Source organism: Papaver somniferum, chromosome 9 (genome assembly GCF_003573695.1).
Source record: "Papaver somniferum cultivar HN1 chromosome 9, ASM357369v1, whole genome shotgun sequence".
Taxonomy (NCBI): domain Eukaryota; kingdom Viridiplantae; phylum Streptophyta; class Magnoliopsida; order Ranunculales; family Papaveraceae; genus Papaver; species Papaver somniferum.
The window spans coordinates 29,562,164-29,586,051 of NC_039366.1; the positions used below are offsets into that span (position 1 = coordinate 29,562,164).

General features: G+C 36.1%; 2 protein-coding genes across 2 annotated transcripts; both read right to left on the minus strand.

Moving 5' to 3' along the window:
* Positions 1-12,251: 12,251 nt before the first annotated feature.
* On the minus strand, positions 12,252-17,491 carry LOC113307553 (probable LRR receptor-like serine/threonine-protein kinase At1g67720). The gene is made up of 15 exons (XM_026555987.1): positions 17,200-17,491; positions 16,451-16,982; positions 15,718-16,223; positions 15,491-15,623; positions 15,270-15,341; positions 15,114-15,182; positions 14,951-15,022; positions 14,674-14,745; positions 14,143-14,294; positions 13,813-14,054; positions 13,564-13,690; positions 13,419-13,490; positions 13,132-13,318; positions 12,865-13,000; positions 12,252-12,759 (listed from the first exon to the last, which is right to left on the minus strand). The coding sequence occupies exons 1-15, from the start codon at positions 17,273-17,275 to the stop codon at positions 12,421-12,423; spliced, it is 2,787 nt and encodes a 928-aa protein (XP_026411772.1). The 5' UTR covers positions 17,276-17,491; the 3' UTR covers positions 12,252-12,420.
* Positions 17,492-17,637: 146 nt separating this feature from the next.
* On the minus strand, positions 17,638-23,391 carry LOC113307557 (tRNAse Z TRZ4, mitochondrial-like). The gene is made up of 14 exons (XM_026555994.1): positions 23,217-23,391; positions 22,996-23,085; positions 22,480-22,524; positions 21,984-22,038; positions 21,602-21,636; positions 21,341-21,473; positions 21,151-21,216; positions 20,922-21,094; positions 20,576-20,820; positions 20,341-20,488; positions 19,915-19,965; positions 19,469-19,803; positions 18,483-19,026; positions 17,638-18,137 (listed from the first exon to the last, which is right to left on the minus strand). The coding sequence occupies exons 1-14, from the start codon at positions 23,334-23,336 to the stop codon at positions 17,832-17,834; spliced, it is 2,346 nt and encodes a 781-aa protein (XP_026411779.1). The 5' UTR covers positions 23,337-23,391; the 3' UTR covers positions 17,638-17,831.
* Between the last annotated feature and the right edge of the window lie 497 nt (positions 23,392-23,888).

Here is a 23,888-nt window from a genome sequence, read left to right on the forward strand (position 1 = left end):
CAAAAGAACGATAAAAGAGAAGTGCTATTGTCGTTGTGGTTCTAAGACCCACACCTACGACCCACGCCTGTGAGTCTGTTTCACTGTTGATAAAAGGCTGTCCCTGCGAGTCTGTTCTTCGTGTTCTTGGTGTTCTTCATTATCAGCAAGAGCAGAAACAGAGTTTCATCAACTCTTGATTTCTCGCTCCTGAGCTCTCCTATCGACCCCAAACTCTCGACACCCCTTCCTTGTACCTGGAGAAACTTATTTATACTCAACAGGGCCCTTGAATCTCTCCATAACTTCAAAATATTTCCCATGACTCGGCAGTAAAGAGAAAATATTCTCGGATTGTTTTCTTTCCTTTCTTTCCTACTCACGCTGTCAACCAGTGTTTACACGTTCCAAACATGCTCCCAGATCATCAAGGAATGTGTCAAGATGTTGCAAACGCATGCCATCTTCCATACAGCATCGACACAATCCCGAGTATCTTTTCTCAACCACGTATTCCCTGATTTCTTTAAACCGAGAATCAAGCCCAACTGGATCGATTCCAACAACCAAAATAGCTTCCCATATCCATATCACGTCTACCCAACCAGAATCAGAGGTTTAGTCTACCTCTAACCCCTCCAAATATCCGATTGAAATCTGCCAGGGAAGAAAAAAAATTTCCCGCCAAAACTGAAATTTGAATTTGAGAAGAAGGACACCCCTTATCCAGTGGTCGCCCCTTATCCGCTGCTGGAGTCCGAATAACACATGTCCCTTGGGGTGTCTTTACTAATTTTTCTGGGGTGTTTCCAACATTTTTTCTGGGTTCCTCCCGTGCATTTCTGGGGTGCTTCCGGTGCATTTCTGCGGTGCCTTTAGTACTTTGTCCTGGGGTGTAAAACACTACTTTTCGAGCCCATTTCGCCGCAAAGACTTATTTCTCTAAAATTTCCTACAAAGATATAAAATAACACAATAAATACAAAATCGAGCACTAACAATACATACAAATGAGACATATTAGACACATAAATGCGTCTATCACTTGCTAATTGACTTGGAGGAACCACATTATCTTCATCCTCACTTTCCTCTTCATCTTGCTCATCTTGATCATCGTGGTCACGGATTACAGCTCGACTACGGTCACCACCACTCTCCCAAATTATCCCTCTTGTCTCAGCCCCCAAACGCTTTTTACGACCTTCATCTTTCCCTCGAGGAGGGAGAGATTGAGGAGTATCAAGACCGTCTTTCCTTCTTCTCTTAGTGACAGCATCTTTAGTTTTTCTTTTGTTAGCCTCCTTGGCTTTTGACCTATATCATAAAATCACACGAAATGAATGTGAGACAACTCACTTTCAGTTTTTCCACCTGCATTGACTTACTGAAACAAAGCACGCCGGTTGTCTGTTCCGGCATTAAACGATGACTGTCGACAATGCCAGTAATCATATGTAATTCTCCTGTATGTTTTTAATCCACTACCGGCATTCTCGAAATAAATCAATTCCATGTCGTAACCTGGTGCCGGCATTCAAATCAACCTAAAAATGTATGCCGGTACTTGTGATAAATTCATAAACTCTCCTGTATGGTTTAAGTCCACTACCGGCATGCTCGAATTTTCATAAAAGAATGCTGGTACTATAAACCGGCATACAATGGAACCAAATGTCTATGCCGGTACTGGTGACAAATTCATAAACTCTCTTGTATGTTTTTAGACCACTACCGGCATACACGAATAGTTATAAATGACTGCCGGTACCAAGAACCGGCAGGGAATTCGACCCAAATTCTATGTCGGTATCTAAAATTCAGTTTCTGGTGAATCTGCGGAGTGAAACCGGCATTGAATTCATCCTAGATTGAATGTCGGAAGGTAAAACCGGCACCGTATTCATACATATTTCAGTGTCGGTAATTACTGAAACTCAACTGTTTCAGTTAGGGTTTGCGATTCGAACCTAAACCCATTGCTATAAATCGATTAAGACACTCATAAAGTAGTTTAAAATCACTTACCTTCTCACAGAAGCCATGGTTGCGAGAGGTTGATTGTCTGAATCCGCTGCTTGTTCTTCTTCTTGCTCTTGAGCAATCTTAGTAATTCTTTGTTCCTGTTTTTGTTGAGAAATCGATTTTGAGTTCGATTGGGCATTCGTTTTCTTTCGTGGAGGCATTGTTTATGATTCGGGTAGGTTAATCGACGAAGAAATTTTTGAATCGACGATTAATCGATGAAGAACGGATGAAGAACGATGAATTTTTTTTTTCAAAAACCTAAACCTAGATCAGTGCCGGTAGATGGAAGAATAGGGGATATGTGTTTGGTTTTTAAATTTTAAGTTTTAGGGGAAAGGGTAAAGTAGTCTTTTCGTAATGTTTTTTAATTAATCAAAGGATATTTTAGTATTTTCATACACAAAAATCACCCCTTAGCACACACCATGGGTTGGGGTAAGTAATCAATATCCCCCAATTCCTTTTTTATCCCCAATTAATTGTTCTTTTTTTTCTTGGTTTTTCTACCATGAATTTTAATCAACTTCTCCAATCATTGATTAATCAATTAACTAGTGATCATGAAACTTTATCTAAATTGATAATTCCAGGAAAAATGCAATGATTTAAAACTTGGGTATATGCCTCACTATACGACGCCTTTAACAATTTCTAACGCAATTGATTATATGGTTTCAAAGGCCAACAACAAGTCCTCAAAGTTCAATGGTCAATGGAGAGTTTGTAAACAACATCAATGTCAAATCAGTTACAAATCTAAACTAGTAAAATGAACAGTTGTAAGGTTTGGTAGAAAAATATGTAATTAAATAAACAGAAATAAAAATTATGTAGCAAGAGATAACAAAATTATTTCAAACATAATTAATTGAAAGAAAACTAATTGACAGTCACCAACGGGAATATCAAAACATGTTTATACTATTGAGTACTAAATAGAACCTAGTGCTTTGGGAAACTTGTGCGATTAGGTTAATAATTTGTAGTTTTCAAAATAAAAGTAGTTCGGTAAAAAAGAGTAGTCGTGATAACATTCTGAGTATCAATCCAGGATACAGTTAAAGTTGTACGCCTTTTTGTTCATGGAGCATCTAATTTGTTTAGACCCTAGAAAAGTTCTAATTCAACAGATAGGAAACCGATTATACTAATAATAAAAATCAAAAAAAAAGGGAAAAAAGACACAAAAGCAAGAGAAAACTAATACTTCAAGTGAAACAAATTCTGGTCATATTTACTAAGACAATACTTTTTTATTTTCTTGTTAACAATGCTAATATTCAACAACACGGTTAAATAGACACTAATGACAAACAATCTTTTAAAGCATTACACCGGTTTAGAGGTTTTTATCATTACAAACTGTGGTTAAGTATTACCATTCCTTATTTGACGATCAGTTCAACAACTTCATCACGTGATCATTCATGATGGAGCTTGTGTACAGGAAATACTAATAATTCAACATCCTACTTAGTTATATGCCACCTAAGATTTAATTGGATTCTAGAAAAAAATAGCCCCCTAATCGAGATATGAAGAAGGAATATCACTGTTATGTAGTTGGTTGTTAGAAGACATTCTAGTGGTTTTAGGGGTTGGGAGAATTGGTTGTGTTTGGACCATTAAAGAAAATGGGATGCAAATGTAAAGTGTTCACCATATTGATAGCAAATTAGTAAAAATCTCCTTAAAAGACAAGCAACGAATTGTGGGGAAGGATACCATATGAACTAGTGTACTTCATCTTTTCACAGGGAAAAAAAGGGGTCTTGTCTGATGGTTTAGGATTTGAGGTTAACCTAATGATGATACTTCTAAGTTGATGTGTTATTTGCTTCAGAAAAAACATGTGTTATTCAATATCTACTGATCATTATTAATTAACTTAGTGAAAATATTGACATTAAAACTATGTTAGCACTTGATATTTACTTACCATTTAATTGCTGGTTTATTAACTTAGTAGAATTGTGATGATTGACTGGATGTAAAAGACTAAATAAAGACGAGTAAGGATGGTGTTTATAAAGATTTTTTTTTTGTTTTTGTTTTGGTGATCCCAATATAATTTTTGATTAATTTAGCCAGTCGTTGATCAATCAACTAACTAGTGATCATTAAACTTTATCCGGATAATAAGAAAAAGAAATGTATTATCTTAACACAATTGGGGTTGTTTAAAAGTACAATAATGAAATTTGTTTTTCCGTAATTAAGGAAAGGATTTTTATACTTGGCTATATGCCTCAATATAAGTGTCTTTAACAATTACTAATGCAACTAATTTACATGGTTTCAAAGGCCAATAGCCACAAGTCTCCAAAGTTCAAAGGTCAACAACGCGTCTGCGCATAACATATATGTTAAATCATATATGTGAGATTGTGAAATTAATATCTATGAGGTTTGATAGACGAACACGTAAATAGAAATTATGCAGCATCAAAACAAAAAGATTGTGAGATAAGAAAAATTATTTCAAACACCGTTAATTGAAGGAAAACCAAATGAAAGTTACCGAAGGAAAAATCAACACATGCTCATACTTTTAAGCACTTAAAGGAACTTAGCGTTTTAGGAAACTTGTGTGATGTAGGTTATTATTAAACATGTCAAGCATTATTTAGCAATGTATAGCTTTGCGAAACAAATGTAATTCAATAAAAAAAAAAGAATAATCGTGGTAACATTATGAGTATCTAATCGCAAACCTAAAGTATGGAATTGAAGTCCACTTAGCGTTATCGGAAAATAAAAATGAATACCTATACCTATCCAAAACAACAAAAGTAATCAGTAAAAAAATTAGTCATGGTAGCAATTTAACTCTCCTTTATTTGGTAAATGAAGAATTAATTTATATTTTACAATCAAAGAGACACACAATGTTTCTCCATTGCCTCAACCTCCCAATGAAGCCGGGAAGACATAAATTAACCACAAAAATTTGAAAATTCTGAAGTAGACTAGAAGTTGCCTTGTAATGATGAATATACTGACCCTGGAAGTTACCCTGGAAGTTGCCTTGTAATGATGAATATACATATATATCGAAGATTCTTGCAGCTTTGAATTTCCAAAAGCATACTGCACAACCATGCGTTATTCAATATAAAATAATAACTTACTGAAAATATTGACGTTAGCATTAGGGCTTGATTTTAGTCATCAATTAATTGCTAATTCATTAATTAAAAATATTATGGCTGAATGTTTTGATAAAATATTATCTAAGAAAAGTATTTTTCTCAGTCTAGAATCTCTAGATGCATCACAGTAATAATATTCATAAATCAAAATGGTATATATATATATATATATATATATATATATATATATATATATATTTTGTTTTTTCTGTTTGAAACCAAAACAATACAATGATTCTTTAACTTCATTATTATATGCCTAGGGCTAGCTACATGCGTTTAAAACAATTAACACTGCACTGAAGAATAACTTCATTATTCTTCAGCTGGATATTGAAGAACATCATTGAAATCATATTTCGTTTGCTTTAAAGATGGCGCAACATGCGTGAGTACTTCAAGAGATCAAGAATGTGATCAACAATGTACTAGGTGATGGTCAAGGTGATCACATAGTAGCTGGTTTGGGAGAAGTTGAGCTTTGCTTGGAAGAAGTTGGCCTTGGCTTGGGTGGTGGAACTGGGGAAGCTGGTGGAGCTGGTCCAGGCGCAATTGGCACAGGTTATTGCTGCCCGAGATCGCAGGATCAAGCGACTCATGTGGTTTGGCGGAGGTTTAGCAATGTTCCATTTTATTGGTTTTTTGATTTGGGTGCTCACTGGAGACAAGAAACCCTAACTGTTGTCTAGTGTTTTGTTCTGTGGTGGTTGTTAGATAGTGTTTTTCTGGGGAAACTGGTGTTATGTTTTTCTGAGGATTTTAGACAGTTGTGGTATTTATTATGTTATAGATATGGTAAAGTAGTATAAAAAAAAATTAACACTGCACAGATTATGTATCTTCAAACACTATAGCGAGTCCGTGAACAACATAAATGTTAAATCAGCTACTAATGTGAGATAGTGAAATGAATAGCTGTTAGGTAGTGGTAAAAGAGAACGTAAGTAAATAAATAAATCAAAATAAAATTATGTAGCAATATAACAAAAAGATTATGAGATAATTTTTTTTATCTCAAACATAATTAATCGAAAGAAAACTAAATGAGAGTTAGCAAAGGAAAAATCAAAACGAGTTTATATATTTGAGCACTAAAAGGAACCTAGTGGTTTAGGATAAAATATTACGATGTAACAACTTGGGTGATGAAGCAAAAGAGAGAACAACTTTTATCAGAGATGCATTTAAATATGTTGAGGAGTACGAAACAGCAAACCAACATAACTATTCTCCATTCCTCCATTTCCAACGTCTGAACCTAGCTTAGCTAGCATCGTACTATAATCATTCAGGGTCAAGCAAATGAAGACTGATATATATACTAACTTATAAAGAAAAACAAGTCTCTTCTTACGTACACCCAACCAAGCCTCTAATATTATAAACAACAAGTCTCTTCATATATACTTTTCTCCCTACTCTATCTTCTCTTTTTTACTTATCATTATCATGGAAGAAGAAAACGTAGGAATGTTGTATCAATCAACCAATAGTCAAAAATATGAATTCAAATCATTGGTTAAGGTTAATCTTGAGTTTACTATCGATGCTACTACACCCATGACTGGTAGTATGAACTTCCGACTAGTTGGATTTGGAGGAGCTAACATTGAACCGTCATTTTTTTACTTGAGGCACACTCGCTTTATGCAGATGGATAACTAAACATTTGTATTCACTTGACCCATTGTTCCTTGTATTGAAGTAAGTGAGCGTGAAGATGATGATCCAGAAGGAAAAGCAGTTCTTGTATATCTCAAGGGAGCTGACGAGCGTATGAGGGCTATCGAGCGATCTTTGATACCCATTGATTACCACATTAAAATCTGATGAACTCTTCAGAATCAATTACATCGGATTCACAGATCAAGCCTCATTTACGGCTATCCGATGAGTTATCTAACATCAAAACTTGAGCTAAACGACAATTAAGGTTTTAACTGAATTAAACAGAAAATAATAAAATAAATTTAAAGTAACATTTGTTGATTTAAACTTCGATTGAAGTTGAGTTATGCTCCTGATTTTAATGCAGAGTTTGATGACCTAATTGCTTGAGTTGAAATTATAACTCAGCATGTTTATGTTTACATATAAATATGAAAATTTCAAATCAAGCAATAAAACCCTAATTTTAGCACTTAATACATATATAACTAAGAATAAACAATACGAGCTACTGTTAAAATCCAACCACCACCAAAACCGTTGAAAAATGCAACTCCGCATTGATATGGTGAAGATGGACCCGAAGCTGAAACTGTTGACGTCGTTGCTTCGTCTAAATCATGGATTAGGACTAAGATGTTAATGATATGTATTGGTTTCTTTTTTGAGAAAGATCACAACCATACCTGCACAATCAATAAAAAATCCACGACGCAAAATATAATAAAAAAAAATAAAAAAAACGACCAAAACAAATCTGAATGTAAAAACCTTAGTAAATGATTAAACTAGGAGAAAGAGAGCTTTGATCTGTTGAGTCAATCTGAGCAGGAAAGCGCTCAAGCAGGTAGTACTTTTGTTTCTATTCTTTTCCTAGATAGGGCGCCCATACATAATTGTCAGAGAATATAACTGCTACTGTTACTTAAGACACTATTACCTTAATTGCATTAGGAAATTTCACTTTAAAAACCTCAGTTCATGCTATTTACATGTTCTTGTAAACACTGGGTTGGATCTGATCCAATCACTTCTTTGTACAGTGATACATAATGATTTAGCTTCAAGACCAGTTTGACCCCTTGACGATGTTTGGTCCTGCCTCTTTCTTTCGAAAGAGAAGAGAAAAGGTATTCTGAAATAGTTTTTATGACTATATAAATTGAATTGTTTATCAAGAACTGGGAAGTTACAATAGCCTAATAGAAAATATGATGATTTCGAAAAACTTATTTAAGGTTTCTGGTTTCAAAAATAGGCATTATCAATGTATTATCAATGTCTTTTATGAAAAAAAGGCTGGTTGCATATATAATTTAATTAAATTGATTTGGTTGTGTAAAAAATTGGTCCCTAAAGACATTTCTTATGGTAATGTTAGTAAAAGAATTTTTTGGCAGTCAACGTGGATGATCAAACCGGTTTTCCACTATGGAAACTGAGGTCAAAATGAACAAAAATGGTTCAGTGGGCCTCTTCCACTAGATATACACTAAAAAACAAAAACTATTAATATAATATAACATAATCTATAAAGTTTATACTATCTCCGTTTTAAAAAAAGAGATACCATCACTTTTTCAATTGAACTTATTTTTACGTTAAAATGAAAAAAATTAAAGTATCTATTTTCCTAAAAGTGGACAGACTATAATATAAAATACATTTTTTTAATAATATGATTATCCTACCGAAAAAATAGAAGGTAAAGCGGCGATTGAAAGTTGGACGTGGGTGGATAAACATAGGACGCTCGTGATTGAAAATGGTCCTTGCGAGCAAACTTCATTTGCGCGGTGTATGAAAAGACAAACCAATAAGAAATCCATTATGGTGTCTCTTGATCCGCAATAACAAACCAATAAAAATACCCATTATTCATCCGTTTTTGTGGTCTGCTCATCTCACAGTGAGAGCAAAACTTACAAATCTTTGATTTGCCAATTTCATAGGAACTGCTCTAAGCCCCGACATGAGGTGCATGCTGACGGGAGACCCTGTACCCCAGCAGCAGAGCCTGTAACCATCATCACAACACGTTACCCGCTCCCCTACACAAAATAGTCTACTCCCCATAGTTAACATAAGTGATCAATTGTTTTTTTTTTTTTTTTTAATAAAACTCTTCTTCTTCTTTAATGATTCAAAGTTGAGGTTACAAAGAGTTCAAGTACATCAAATTTAAGAACCAAATTGAAATATCATACAATACCAGTACAACATCAAGCATTCTAACAAGAAAAGAGAAAGAACACCTAATAAGGCTAGAAACATGTATGAGTAGAGAACCGATTGAATCGGAGGAGAAATGGCTTTCGGATCAATAGTCCACCATTTTTGTTGATTATCTTCTTCTATATAAAGAGATGTTCCAAAGTAGGAGTGATTTGCTTTGAGTCTTGACCGGAGTGATGAAGATTCTGATGCAACTTCCGGTCGCCGACGGTAACCTTTGATGTACCTAAAAACTAAAAACCCCAACAGAGAACGACCATTAAAGTCGATGAAAGAAGCTCGAAATGCATATAAAGAAACGTCATGATGACGCAGACAACTTGCCACCGGCAAGGGAGGGTAAACCCCAAAACTAAACCTAAAAAACATGAAAACCTAACTAAAACTAAGAACTAATGAACTAAACACTGAAAAGGAAATAGGGTACTGGTCAGATCTACTCCAAGAGGAGCAGATCTGAGCAGTTACAGCTCGCCGGAGAAGAGAGTTAGTTGCCTGAAATCGTCAGTTGTTAATACGAGACTTGTTATGCACTATTTAGACTTTTCGGTTACCATGTAGGTCTATATGGGCATCCAAATCACCACTGATTGATTTTTGTTTCATTGAGCGTGGTCAAAAGTTGTCACGATCAGTGGCGAAGCCAGGATTTTTTTTCTTTTTGCTGTCATGGCTGTTTGTGCATTTAAGGTTGAAGATAAAAAGACAACAAATAGAGGAACAAGAAAATAAAGCCTTGTTTAAGTAGCCAGCTACCACAGTTAACATACAACTTAAACCTACCAGCTAAAACAAACAACTTGAATCCACCAACTAAATAAGTCATGGACCTGTATCGCATTCACAAAAAATCAATACCCCAAAAGAAAAATAAGTGAAGGCTGGTGCATATTCTGAAGTTCTACAGCTCACTATAAAGTCAGTGTAGCAACAGAATGCTGCACATTAAAGAAAGAAAGTTTGATCTTCCCAACTGCTGAAAAGTAGGATACATCTAGCTATGGAGTCCGTGCAGCAATGAAAATTACATCCTACAAATATACAAAAAGAGACATATATATAAATTAAGATAACAGGAAAAGAGACAGTTAGTTACGGCTTACTGTCATGTTCTAATTGTTCTTCCAACGTCGGAAATCCATTGTAAGCGAAGTCGATCGATCAGGACACAATCAAATTACATGATCTCTTCAATGATGAATAAATCCTCTTTGAGGAGCATCAAAAGGGACTCCGTTGAGTCCGTTCTTGGCTTCTGCAAGGAGATGCTTCTTCAATTCTTTAGGAAACTCAGTAGGTTTAAAAGTACCTTCTCTACGGCATTTTTTCCCATATTTGGCCATGCAGTCAGCAAGCTTGTTATCATATCTTGGAATAAATTCCGCAAGGGACATGAATCCAGTAAAGTTATGTGCTGCCAACTCTACTATCTCTTGAAGGATAGGCAAGAAAAGTGAATCAGACTTGCCAAAGAACTGGCGTACGCAAATCTTGCAAATGAGATCATAGTCTTCGTTGTCAGGGTGTATAAAACATTTGGCGGCCCCTCGATACTCAAAGCTGTTGAGGACATCATGAGTCCAGCAATGATTGCAGACAACTTGCAGTATCTTGATTCCTAATTCCTTGGCAATTCGATAACCTTCTAGAACACCTTGAAGCTGATGGTACAGGGGGGAAATTGGTTTTACTGTAAATCTAGAACGGGCAATGATTGGGTTGCCAAGATGGTCTTTTACGACAAGTCCATACCCAGCAATTTTTCTCTAAAGTAGCCATCAGTTTGGATCCAATACAAGTAATCAGGGTCAATACGAGGGCTCGATTGAAAATGAATCTGGCTTTTCTGTTTCCCGATAGTTGACAACATATTCAATTCACGAGTTTTTCTTACCAGTTCAGCTTCATCATCAGAAGGATCAGAAGAATCAGAAGAGGGATGAAGGATAACCAGCAGGAGGCCCCCTATCACCGGGTAAATATCTCTTTCTTCTTATCTTAACTACCTCAACCTCATCAGCAGAATCATAATTCTCATCATCGGTCTGACCCTCATATCTGTCATAATAACCAGGAAGATCACGATAATCATAATCCGCATAGATCTCGGTTTTGTTAACAGTATTTTGGGAGACTACCGATTGAGAGCATGATCCTTTGATGTAACTTTTCGTCAGATCCATTATGATCGAGTGTTCTTTTTGTGATGATACCTCGATTGAAGTTGATATCACTTCTTCTTCTTCTTCCTTTCCTAAACTCTCCATAAATAAAAATCATTCCAAAAAAAATCATAGATCAACCCCTAGTTAGCAATTCGGGATTCGGCAAACGTACGAGTATTATACGGTTTTGTAAAATCCAGATTCGGTCCAAAATTCGGTCAACGGGAAGTGATTTGTCATTAATTCGGAACGGCATACGTACGTGTATAATTCGATTTATAAATGTGAGTTCGGCTCTGAAAATTCGGTATCTATATATAACAAATAATTTGTATTTATAAGGTCATAGACCAATTTTTATGCATATGTGTGAGTTATTTAAGGAAAAAATAAACTCAATATGATGATATTAATAATATATACAACATTAGTTATCCAAAAGGACGTCGTATGGTGGTTTAGATGCTTGGTTAGTGAGTTTGAGATCTCTCTCACCTTCACCTTCAAATCTCTTCAGTCGTTTTTGTTTCATAAAAATTACAACACGTCTAATATTCGGTCGTGTATGTTCGGGAGACAGTAAAGCCCAAAAAGTGGAGTCTTTGAAAAGTAAAAGCTAAAGAATTTATGACGAATTAAGCGGACGTATCATTCGGGATACGTAAAATTCGTGAACGATTCGCGAATAATCCGGGAATGCCACATGATACGCGACTTGGGTTCGGAGTTGCAAACGTACGCGAATAAGACGGTAAAATTCGTGATACGGAAAAATTCGCGAATCATTCGCGAACTTACTAACTAGGGATCAACCATGTAAACTTCCTCCTTTTTATCCTATATTTAGTATTTAGCCTCCTGTATTTATATAGAATGTTTTTTAGGCCCCCTTCATAAATTTTTTTGGCTCCCCCACTGGTCACGGTATGAGTTGCCCGGATGATTTAGAACACCGAAGTGTCAGACTTTCAGTGGAATGCAAGTTTCGCATTTTTACAATTTTACTTGAGCCGATAGCAATGCGTATTAGAAAATACGGTCTACATAATGTGGCATTTTTCTATTTTTCCCATACAATAATTGCCGCATTCTGTACAAGATTTCTTAATGCAACTACGCACACAGATAACAAAGGGTGTATACAAATTACTCTGTTACTGGTATAACTCGAATTTCGAAAATTTAATCCAAATTTATCTGGCAGCTGGTCGGAAAACGGACTCTTCAAATGAATGATATTGGTCAACAGTGCCAAGCTCCATTAATCCTAAATTAAAAGAAGAGTTTGAAGAAATCTTTGACATGTCGTCGGAATTACCTCCTCCGTTGGCTAAATTTGCTTCCTTCTCAATTAAAATTGCATCTTGAATCTCCTTGAGAACTTCTGATATAGATGGTCTCATACTTCCGTGGGCTTGGACACACATTAATGCTTTTTCGGCGATCTTCCAGATTGATTGTATGTTATATTCATTTTGCAGTGATGGGTCGATTATTCCTTGTATGTTCCCACTTTCAATTTGTGTCCTTGCCTGTAATCACCATAAAAACACAATGAAGCATTCTCTAGCAATTATGCAGTGTTGGAAGTAAACCAAAACCACTCTTGGCCACAACTAGTTGAAAAGTAGGCTCACCCATTGGATAATGTTATGGCAATTAGCACCGAAATTTTTGTTAGATATGGCCTCTTGACCTGAAATCAGCTCAAGAAGAATGACACCAAAACTATATACGTCGCTCTTATCTGTTAATTGTTGAGAAATGTAATACCTGTGTCACACGGCAAAGAAAATCATGTTAAGACAGACAAGAGAGTAATCAAGAGACAGAGACGAGGTTTTGTCTCTCCGTCTAGTGTGGTTAACTGCGAACAAAATGGGAGTAATTAGTTAAAATCTTACTCAGGATCTAAATACCCAATGGTCCCCCGAACTATGCTCGAGACATGGGTTGATCCATCTATTGCAAACTTTGAAAGACCGAAATCTGATATTTTTGCTTTCATATTTTTGTCAAGAAGGATGTTGCTGCTTTTCAGATCTCTGTGTATGATGGTTGGAACACAGCCTGTATGAAGGTACTCGATACCTGAAACAATTTTCAAAATTAAGAGTCAAATAGAGTTCTCGGTGCTATGAGCAAAATTTTATCGAGCTGCCAAAAATGAATACAGTCAAGTTTTGTTAACCTTTAGCAGCATCTTCAGCAATCTCGAGCCGCTTCATCCAGCTGACGACACTTTTCTCCCGTGTTAAAGGTCCTTTAGAGTTAAAAAACATGTAAGATTAAGATATTAAGTGGATATGCAGTGCCGGTAGAACGGTAAGACTCACCATAAAGATGTTCCTTTAGAGTTCCATTGTGCATGAATTCGTAAACAAGGATACATTTCCCTTCTTCTTGACAGTAGCCAAGGAACTGTACCAAGTTTCTGTGATGTATTCTTGAAAGCAAAGTTACCTGAATCAAATGCATCATCAGTTGAAAATACTTCAAGACCATTTCACAACACAGGCTGATAAACAGATTAATTCGAAACATCCGAGACTCAAGAAAACAAATGAAGTAGACAAAGAACTTACCTCATTGGTAAATTCTTTCTTTCCTTGGAAAGAATTACTTGTTAAAACTTTGACTGCAACTTCGGTTCCATCTTTCATCTTTCCATAGTACACCATTCCAAATCCCCCAGAACCAACTTTCTTCTCGAATCTCTTGGTTGCTGTTTCTATATCAGCATAAGCAAAGCAGTATGCAGCATCTATGGATGTGTCACTTAGGGAAGAAACTAGCCGCCGAGTTGTCATGCGACTCGAAACATCATCTGAACAGTTAGAGATACATGAATTTCTAGGTTCAGAAATATATGCTTTCTAAGAATTCACAAATTTCAGGAGTGTTTAATTTTAGACCTGTCTGGCTTTGCCTTTTCCTTTCCCTACAGAGTAAGAAAAGGATCACAGCAGCTAAAAACAGAACAGCAGCCCCAACTGATGCACCAACAATAATGCTCAAGCGGTGCCCTTTATTTCCTTCTCTGTCAAGATCGGGGTTTCCAGTGTAGCTATGCATTGGTAAAATTAGAAAATCTATAAGAACCATTGATAGCAAAACAGTCCACTAAAAACTTATGACCCTACTGTTTAGACTAATGCTAGCTCAAATATGCTCTATTTTAGATCTCTCCACAGAACTAAGGTCAATAATAACATACTACCACTGTGCATGTAGGAAATTGGAGCAACTATAGGGATTATATTACTGAACATCTTGCGAAGAAAAATAAGCAAATACTATAAAAGGTTGATGCAAGGCTACAAAAGGCATAGTGAAGGTCTGAAGCCAGCTTAACAAAATCCTTCGTAATGCATCCTAAAACTTCCACTAGATAATTATCTGCCACGCGAAAAAGTTAATACATACAGGATAAATGAGAAATGTACTTAAAAAGCAATTTTGGGTTTAGGAGAAGGCCTGAAGGAATAGTTCCAGACAACATATTGTCCTGCAGGTACCTGCAACCATCAGAATTAAGAGGTAACTAAAAATCTCAGAGCTTAAAATATTTTTCAATTATGGCAAGTGCAAATAACAAAGAGACATAGGAAAGGGATATTTTTATATTTGCTCCGTAGACCCTACCTATGTTATGTCATGGCTATACAGCGTATAAACAATATTTATGTGATTCATACAAACTTAGTTTAACCGAGAACTTACAATTCCTTCAATTTTTGTAGGTTCGTCAAAGATGAAGGCATCTCCCCAGTCAAGAGGTTGTTCTCCAGATGGCTACAGTAAACATTAAACAAAATGTCAAACGTTCTGATCTAATTCTATTTTGATAAATAGAACGATGAACATACTAAAGCATCGGCTTTACATGATCTTTAAATCTTTACTTGCAGTAAAATCAGGTATTGGACCGGTAAACGAGTTTCCATCAAGCCACCTGCACCACAGTGTGTTACATTAACAACTTGATGATGAAGGCAACCATAAACAACATGACGCAACCTAACCACACATTGTGTCTTACAGCTCAACTAATCCCTCCAACTTCGTGAACTCCATCGGTATGCTCCCTGTCAAATATTTCTTAGACAAAGTACTGCACAAAATAGGAGGACAAGAATAGTTACTATAAAGATCTTCATTATGTACCTCTAGCTAGGATATGAATAAGGGATCAAGCTACATATACTAGATTACAAAAATTAAGCTACTGGAAAAGAAGAGCAGAGAAAAATATTTCAGTACATTGAGATAATTTTTGGTTGTGGGTCAGAGTTGCATCGCAGCCATGACCATGGAACAGGCAAGCATGGGTCACCACCTTCTCTTGCCCAATCAGCTAACGAGTGCCGTGAAACTAAACTAGCCATAACCGTTTCTAGAGGTCATAAAAGCTTAATGTTAGAAATGCAAGTACTTCAAGATTTTTCAATCTTTCAGATAGTAAACAAACAAGGAGTTGATAACATTACCGTCTACAGAACCAGAGTTTATTTCCAAGTATCTGTTTATCTCTATAGCATTTAAGAGGGGTCCCCTGGTCGAATCAGAAGTTCTTGCAAATTCAAAATTGAAAACAAAAGGGAATGATAAGTTTGTAAATCCTGGTTCATACAACGCATACATTCCTTTGGCATTTTCTTGGATGTCAACCGTGGGTTTGCTGAGATCAGGCATGCCTGGGACTTTAAAGTGAAACTTCCTGGTATCATTTGGACTCAAATCTTCGATTTCAGCAAAGTAAGAGACTGCCCATCCAAAACCTGGGAAACCATCCAGGTTCAACCGGTAAGTTAACGACCCATTTGTACCGACTACAGCCGTCTGCATCACTTTCTCAGGGGGCCTTTCAGCTCTATCAACAGTGATAGGCATATTGGTGGATACTTTCTTAGTTCCGGGAGCCACATCAACAAGGTAATTTGCTTTCTGCAGAGAGTCTGACATCCATAATCTATCAAAAGGGTCATCCGGATACCTGAAATAACAAGAAAATTGGCTCTTTCTTATGTACAAAAAACAGTCTTTAACATTGAAGAGTGTTTCTCAAGGGAAAACAGTTTAAGCTCATTCTTTGCTAAAATTCTTTGGTTACGTACCCGATAGCATTGCATAAATAAAACATACAAGCACCCACAAGCACTTGAGAACTTAGAAAATCAAGCTAAAATAACGACGTAGTTGACCATATAATTTGAAGCATACCTGATTGGATCTGGACTCAATGCCCCAAAGTTTATTCTTGCAGATACGGCAAGAAAGAACTCAGTTTCACGTTCAGTTAAATAAATTGAACCATTAAATGGCCGAAGCTCAATAGTAGAGATAAATGGTTGCCCAGTTGTAGCATTAGACAAACACACACTAATTGAAGGTGAACTAGCCAAAACAATCAACTCTCTAACCTCTATAGTATCAACATCTGAAATGACAATCGTCGACCAATGAGTCGCCCCAAGTGAAATATCAAACTTTGGGTACACATTACTATTATCAAAATTCCCATATAAGAAAGTTGTTCTTATAAGATACCGAGTTCTTGGGTTCACATCAAGCGTATAACAATACTTTCTTGCATTATCCGGGAAGTATCGCACTGACATGTATTGTCTCCGCGTCTCATTCGGAACTGAAATCGTTGCCCGTTCACCAAACGAAAACCGATTATCAGATTTCCATTCAAGCCCTATACTGTCAGTGAAATTCTCTTTACCACCACAATTCAAGCTCACAAAACCTGTACAGTTCCATATACTTTCAAAAAATTAACTTTTGAATATGCAATAAGTATCCAATTCTCAATACAGTCATCAAAGCAGAATATTATAACCCAAATAACCCAATAAAAAGATTGTTTCAGTATCAAATTTACTTCCTCAGAATTGCAGAAAAACCAATAAAAACTAAGAAAACATGAGATGGTCAATCAAAAAGATAAGAGAAGTCAAAATTACCTGACATTTGAGCATTACTAGTCTGAATGCAAAGAATTGATATCATAATCAACAAGTAAAGCTTTTCCATTTTCATTTTCAGTTCTTCAGCCCCAGTTTCAGACAGAATTTGGTAAAGATTCTTAAAGAGAGGAAAAATCTAGAGAGGGAGAGAGAATCAGTGGGGGTATATCTAAATGTTAATTAGTGTATTATTGATTGAGAAATGAAGACTAAATGGGGTTAGCTGAAAAAAGTGTGTTCTTTTTCTTACTTTCTTTTTCTTTAACTTTCTGTCAGGATGAGTGGATATGTGAATGGGATCTTTTTAGCCTCTTTTGATTGATTGCTACTAACTTATATATTTTTGACTTCTACAACTGCTGGTTGTATGTGGAACAGTGATTTTGACAACAACAGTGATTCATAAAGAGTAACAATGAGTGACAGGTACAAGGATATTTATCTCACATTCAATGCCAACTGACATTCAATGTCAATTTATCCGCATGTGAACAAAACTATTTTATACTTACACCCTAGTTACACCCCTTGTTACGAGGCTAGATAACAAGTATGCACACACTTTTAAGGGGCATTCAACTAGATTTTTATTTTATTTTTCTTTCAAAGAAAATAAAAAGTTGGAGATTTTAAACATCATGAAGTTCTTCAAAGTCCACTTCATTTTTAAATAAGAGTTTGAGCTGGGGAAGGATTTTTGGAAGCACATGCAAATCTGCTATGTTAACACTCATCAAGTCGAAAGCGATCCATGTTTTATGCGCATGTTCCTCATCAAAAACTGGAATCTTTGGATACCTCTGACTAAAATGTGTGAGGATGACCCGATATGCACCATCCCGAGGATATTCACCACCTCCAACTTCAATAGCTTGCTTCGTTGTACTGTGATTCTTTTCTTTAGCCTTTTCGACCATATTCTCCTCAAAAGTTGCCTGCAATAATGAAGTTAAGGGATCAATTGCAGCACTTTTTCATCTTAAGGCCACAATTTTTTTCAGAATATCATGTACTGTTATCCTAATTTCAACAACAATATAAAAAGGTTTAAAACCTCAGAAACTGGGAACACATGCGTTGAGTGAAAATAAGCTTAAAACTGTAACTTTGTTGTACGATTTTATTCAAAACTGACAGACCGACAGAAACATAACCGAAATTAGCAAAACCAGAACTATGCATCCAATGGTTGTGAATTTCAAGGCATTGTAGTAAAAAACTGCTAAATGGAAGGCTGTACTTGACAACAGTAAAGATTTATCCATTACATGACATGTTACCTCATGTATAAGAACAGTCGCTTCCTTAGACGCATCCGTCAGTTCTTGGCAAGGTCTAGTATCACCTGAGTAAACAAGTTTCCAGCCAGGTATAGTTTTACCATCAGTATTATGTCTCTCTACAGCCTTCAAAACAAGACCAAATGGATCTCCACCATGAATAACAGGAACACTAATAAGAGCTTCCAAACCAACTTCACCTAACATCTTTTTCAACTTCTGCTGAACTTGAAAATCCTCGGTTAATTCGCCAAGACTTCCTGGTCCCATACGGTAATTCTCAAAACCCTGCCACCCAACATCCGTCGTTTGTCCACAATAAAGGAACTGCACATTTAGATCCTCGGCACATTGGTGTGCATCTAAGAATTTCTTCAGTTGTTTTGGTGCAATAACAAATATCTTTTCCTGACTTGAACCTTTTAATAATTGGCATCGGAGGGCGAGAATACTTGCCAGACCAGTGTGATGATCTGCATGCATATGGGAAATCCAAATACATTTCAAGCCTCTTATAGCATCATTAGCACCAATCACACCAAACCTGTTCATAATCAGTTCACAATGAATATCCATAATAAAATGGGGACACAAATATAAGAACTCGTGATTAACTAGCATACTTGTTTGACAAATTAGAAGAGAAGCATTTTTTGTGCCCACATGAAGATGGTGTTAAAAGTACGAGAATGATGTACCACACAAGAACTTCCGTAAGTAAACACTCCTAACCCCATCAAAGTGTTGCAAAATGTTGCTTTAATGGATCCCAAAGTACACAATTATTGATGGCTTTGGATGATGTTAGAATATGATATACAGAAAGGATAACCTAATCAGCGGGATCTAGCCCCCAGAACATCACCTACATGTAGAGTCACAATACTAAACCCACACTTTTGGATGGATAAGAGCAATCATCAATCACATGTAGAAAGATAAAAGAATAATACAGTGTAGGAAAAACTTAGGTAAAATACCAATACCTTCTTCTCAGTTGTCCTAGAGTTCCCTCACCACAATCTAAGAGTAGACTTCCTTTGGCGAAAAGATTAATGAAGATTGAACTAACATTCCTATGTTTTGAAGGCTGGGATGATCCTGTTCCTAGAAACACAATCTCCATCTCTTCTCTGGTTACATTTTCCAAACAACTAGGGAGATTAGATTCAGACTTATTCCAAAAATTGCTAACTTCAATCGCAGCATCTGCTATCTCAGGAATTTCTAAGAGAAGATCATCAATGACCTCTGCATGGCTCAACAACTTCGGTATTGTAGAATTATCCAACCCCAACAATGAGCAGGGACGCAAATGGAACTGAAATGCACATTAAGGGGATATTCAGAATTTAGGGTGATATTAAGGACTTATCTACCAGGAGTGTAGCCACATAAATAGTTAACTTACTGAAAACTGTATAATAGATACCTTGAGATGATTTTCAGCAGCAATATATTTAGATGGACTTGAGACAGAAACCTGAATACAACAAAAAAATAAACTACTAATTTTCTAGTAACATGTAAATATAACTACCAATTAGTAATTACTAACACTCTAAGATACAATCCATCAAAATCGAGAACTACTTCCCCAAGCAAAAAAAAATTATTATAAAGAGCGACACAAAAAGAACCAGTACATAGACCGTGCCTCAAAAAAGAAATAGAGAAGAACTCTGAAAGCATCGTATTGCATCTTAGGAAAGCTAGGAATTTTAGGATAGTGACTACCTTTAAAACAAAAGCCATTATGGTTTGTGACGTTAAAAAACTGAAAAGTTGAAAAGAATGCAGGGAGAAAGAACAGAAGATAGTATTCCATTGCAAAAGAAGGAGACCGTAGTTAACTTACCATGTTTGATGCGATGCTATCTTGTTCACCATTGTGAAAATTCGGACGAGCCAAAAATCCACATGATGGAAAGAAGTTGGGACAAAGATAATTAAGTCGAGCTGCCATTTTTGCTGTTGTTGTCAGAATTGGGATCTCCATGTTTTTTCTGCAATTGTTTTTTTGGGAATTTTGCAGTTAAAGGTCAATACAAGCCTCTTAACCTTATTATATCTCAAGAAAGAGCAAATCTTACTTTTCATGCCCAGCCATGATGTGCTGGGCTCCGCCGAATCTTCTCATCCAAGTTTGGTACTCGGCGGTCAGTGTGACAGCTGATGGACTCAAGTGAATAACACAACTCACAATCTTAACACCGTCGAAGTAACTTCTGACAGACTGTAGAGATACCAATTGTTGCAAATGAGAAAGGGTAGGGCAATCCACAAGGAGCACAATCGGGCCAGCAACTGAGGGACCCATTACATCACTTGGATGAACCTGAACAAACAAGAAAATTGGCACCTTATTAACAAATATATAATGGCATACTGCACATAAAAATCCAAAGTAAGATAACCAGTGTTTTTAGTTCAACCCACTGTGATATTTTGATAATCTGAACGAACTGATTGCCCAAGTTGCAGATCACGAAATTTTGGTCCCTGTTTTAGTCCAAGCGCCATGGCTTTCTTTGGGTCAAATTTTCCAATAATTTCGGGTAATTCAACAAAATATATAACAGAAATATCACCAGCCTTTAGCTTTGCCCTGTCTAACTTTGTGAATGTGATGCAACAGGTTTTAGAAATGAAGAATTTGGCGGTGGACAGCAACTTGGTCTTAAAAGAAGAGCCGATATCTTCACAACCTTATTAGCAAATATAGTTGTAGGTTCTTTAAATAATAGTTCACTATCCAAAATAGGATCTCCATTAGAAGTCAAAGCCATGGGTTAGTTCACTATCCAAAATAGGATCTCCATTAGAAGTCAAAGCCATGGGTTCTTCCAAAATTTCACTATGAAAAATAGGAGCTGCATTAGAAGTCGAAGTAGGCCCAATGATATTAGTATGAAGCACTGCCTCGTCTGGGACGAACGTTTTCACAGCATTTATTAAACATTTGAGACCAGAGGGACCCCATATGTTAACCTGCAAAAGAAAAGAAACTACACGTTACAATATATAGTTATGCAACTAAATCTCTGCTCTTGGGTGGAAAAGGTAATAAGCTGGTATTCTACACAATCTCCTCCCTTTATATTGTCTTAATTACTTACTTTCATCCCTATGCCAGCCAGAGTCAACAAAAGACCTGTGAGCACGTAATAAACAAACCACAAATTATAAACTATTCATCCATTTGTTGTCACTTATATTTGATTAAATTTTCAATTTATGAGTAGGTAGGTAGATTCCATACATAATAATAATAATCTATGTTGTACTAGGCGGCTGCAAAGTGGTCTTGTTTTCCACTGGGTGCCATGCAGCGGAAAAAGAGAAGCCACTATCAGAAGGGGCGCCCAGGCCAAGGCGCCAATTGTCTGAGCGCCCACGCCAATCGTCTGAGCGCCCAAAATGATACAGTATATATTAATAATCAACCCAAGAAAATTTAAAACCTACAAAATAGATAAAGAGGTTCAACAAGCTACTTACCCGCTAGTCCACCAGTGGTTTCTGAGCAGGCACGAGAAAAGAATATGTGACCAATCTGGCAAGGAACGGCTTAAATTAATATCAGCAGTATATGTTTCACCAGTTCAAGAAACAGATAACACATGTGTCGGTTACGCTGGAGGACTATATCAAGGATGTCCACAGTTGAGAAAAAAAAGTACATCTATTTCTGGACAATTCTTTAGGCTTTAACAAACAAAGGAAAAAAAAAATCTTGAACAAAAATCTTGGCAACAAAGAATGTAGGAAAACTAGTATACGAGCAAAAACATTCATCACACTAATGAACAAAATCTAGACATTTTAGAAAACTGGTACACAACCAAACAAATGCACGCGTATGGTACTCTGGACTAAAATGAAACCAAATTTCCTTAAAAACAAGGGATCGTGTTAAAATGGGCCTTTCGCCTCATTTTCAGTTCACAATAGGCCAAACTAAACCAAATTTGTATAATCTGAATGTACGCCATACCTTGGATAACTTAAAATTGTGCTCAATGCAGAACCGTTGCAACCCCTGTAACACGCAAAACTCGTTCAAAATGAAGCATTTTCTGACTGCTAGTGAAATTGATCAATAATACAAATAGAGAGCGCAGAAAAATGCGGATTTTTAAGCGTTTTTGCGCCTAATGATAACAATTAAGCGTTTTTGAGCACAATCAGAGGGAATAACCACCAACGGTGAAGTTGTAAACATCTCACACCTAAGATAAACTAACCATGAAAGGTGAAATGGTAAAAGTCTGCATCTAATCAAAATATACAGTACGTTTTTGTGGAGCAATATTTAATTTTGTTTCTCATCAATTTGGTAATCTTACTGAAATCTAGGTCAATGATCAAATACCCCTACGGTGTGCTTCCTTACCAAACCAAAATATTGTCAAATTGGAACTGTTTCGTGAACTGCATGCCTTATTCACAAGATTTTAAACTGAATAGAGCAAAATCAATTATCATGCTAGTAATTTTGTAAACCACTTACCTCTCCAGCATTAAAAATAAAGCTCTGCTTATCGAACAACAACAAAATCGATGGTGAAGTATCTTGCGTATCCAATCCATTTCCCAATATCTGTAGTAGTAGAAAACATCATAATCCAAAAACAACTTAATTCAATCAAACCCCAAAACTAAGCATAATCAAGAGATAAGAAATCCCTTTTTCCAAACTATCACATAAGGTAAAAAAAAAGGGATAAATACCTGAACATAGCAGGTATTGCTGAGAGGATCTATCTTCGGAATTTTCAGTTGTAGGATTTTACGTTTACCACCTTCGGCTTTTCTCTTATTGCAGCATACTGGTTCACTATTTGCCTCCATTAATGGAGGTATTTTCTCTTCTTTTTTAGCTTTTCTGGGAGTTTCCGCAGACAAGAAGAGACGACACTTGTACTAGTAAAGAGGAGAGGCAGCGCTTAACAAGAGAAAATCATCAAAATTGGGCCCTAACTCTCGTGAGCAGGCCCACACAACAAATCCAACATAGATCGTGTGGCCCATGTCCATAAAAGAAGAAAGATTTTTCGGGGACCATGGTTCTATTTTTAGTAAGATATTTAGAAGTAAAGTGAAGACACCATTATCCAAATACTTATTTAATACGAAAATTACCCTTTCTAATTAAGTTTGTGTAATGATTAGTTAGTGTAATTAAATTTGGTTAATTAGTGATTAGTGTAAGATAAAATCAATATTATTTTTTCTTAAATAAATTATTCAAAGGGAAGAAGAAGGAGATTATAAGAGTTGGAAAAACTCAATTATTTTTTTATTTTTTGAATCTGAACCTTCAAATCACCCAGGCATACTTCAAATATAGTTTTTTGTTGCTTGAATTGGCCAAAATTTCCTGAAAATAAGAAATTTTATAGC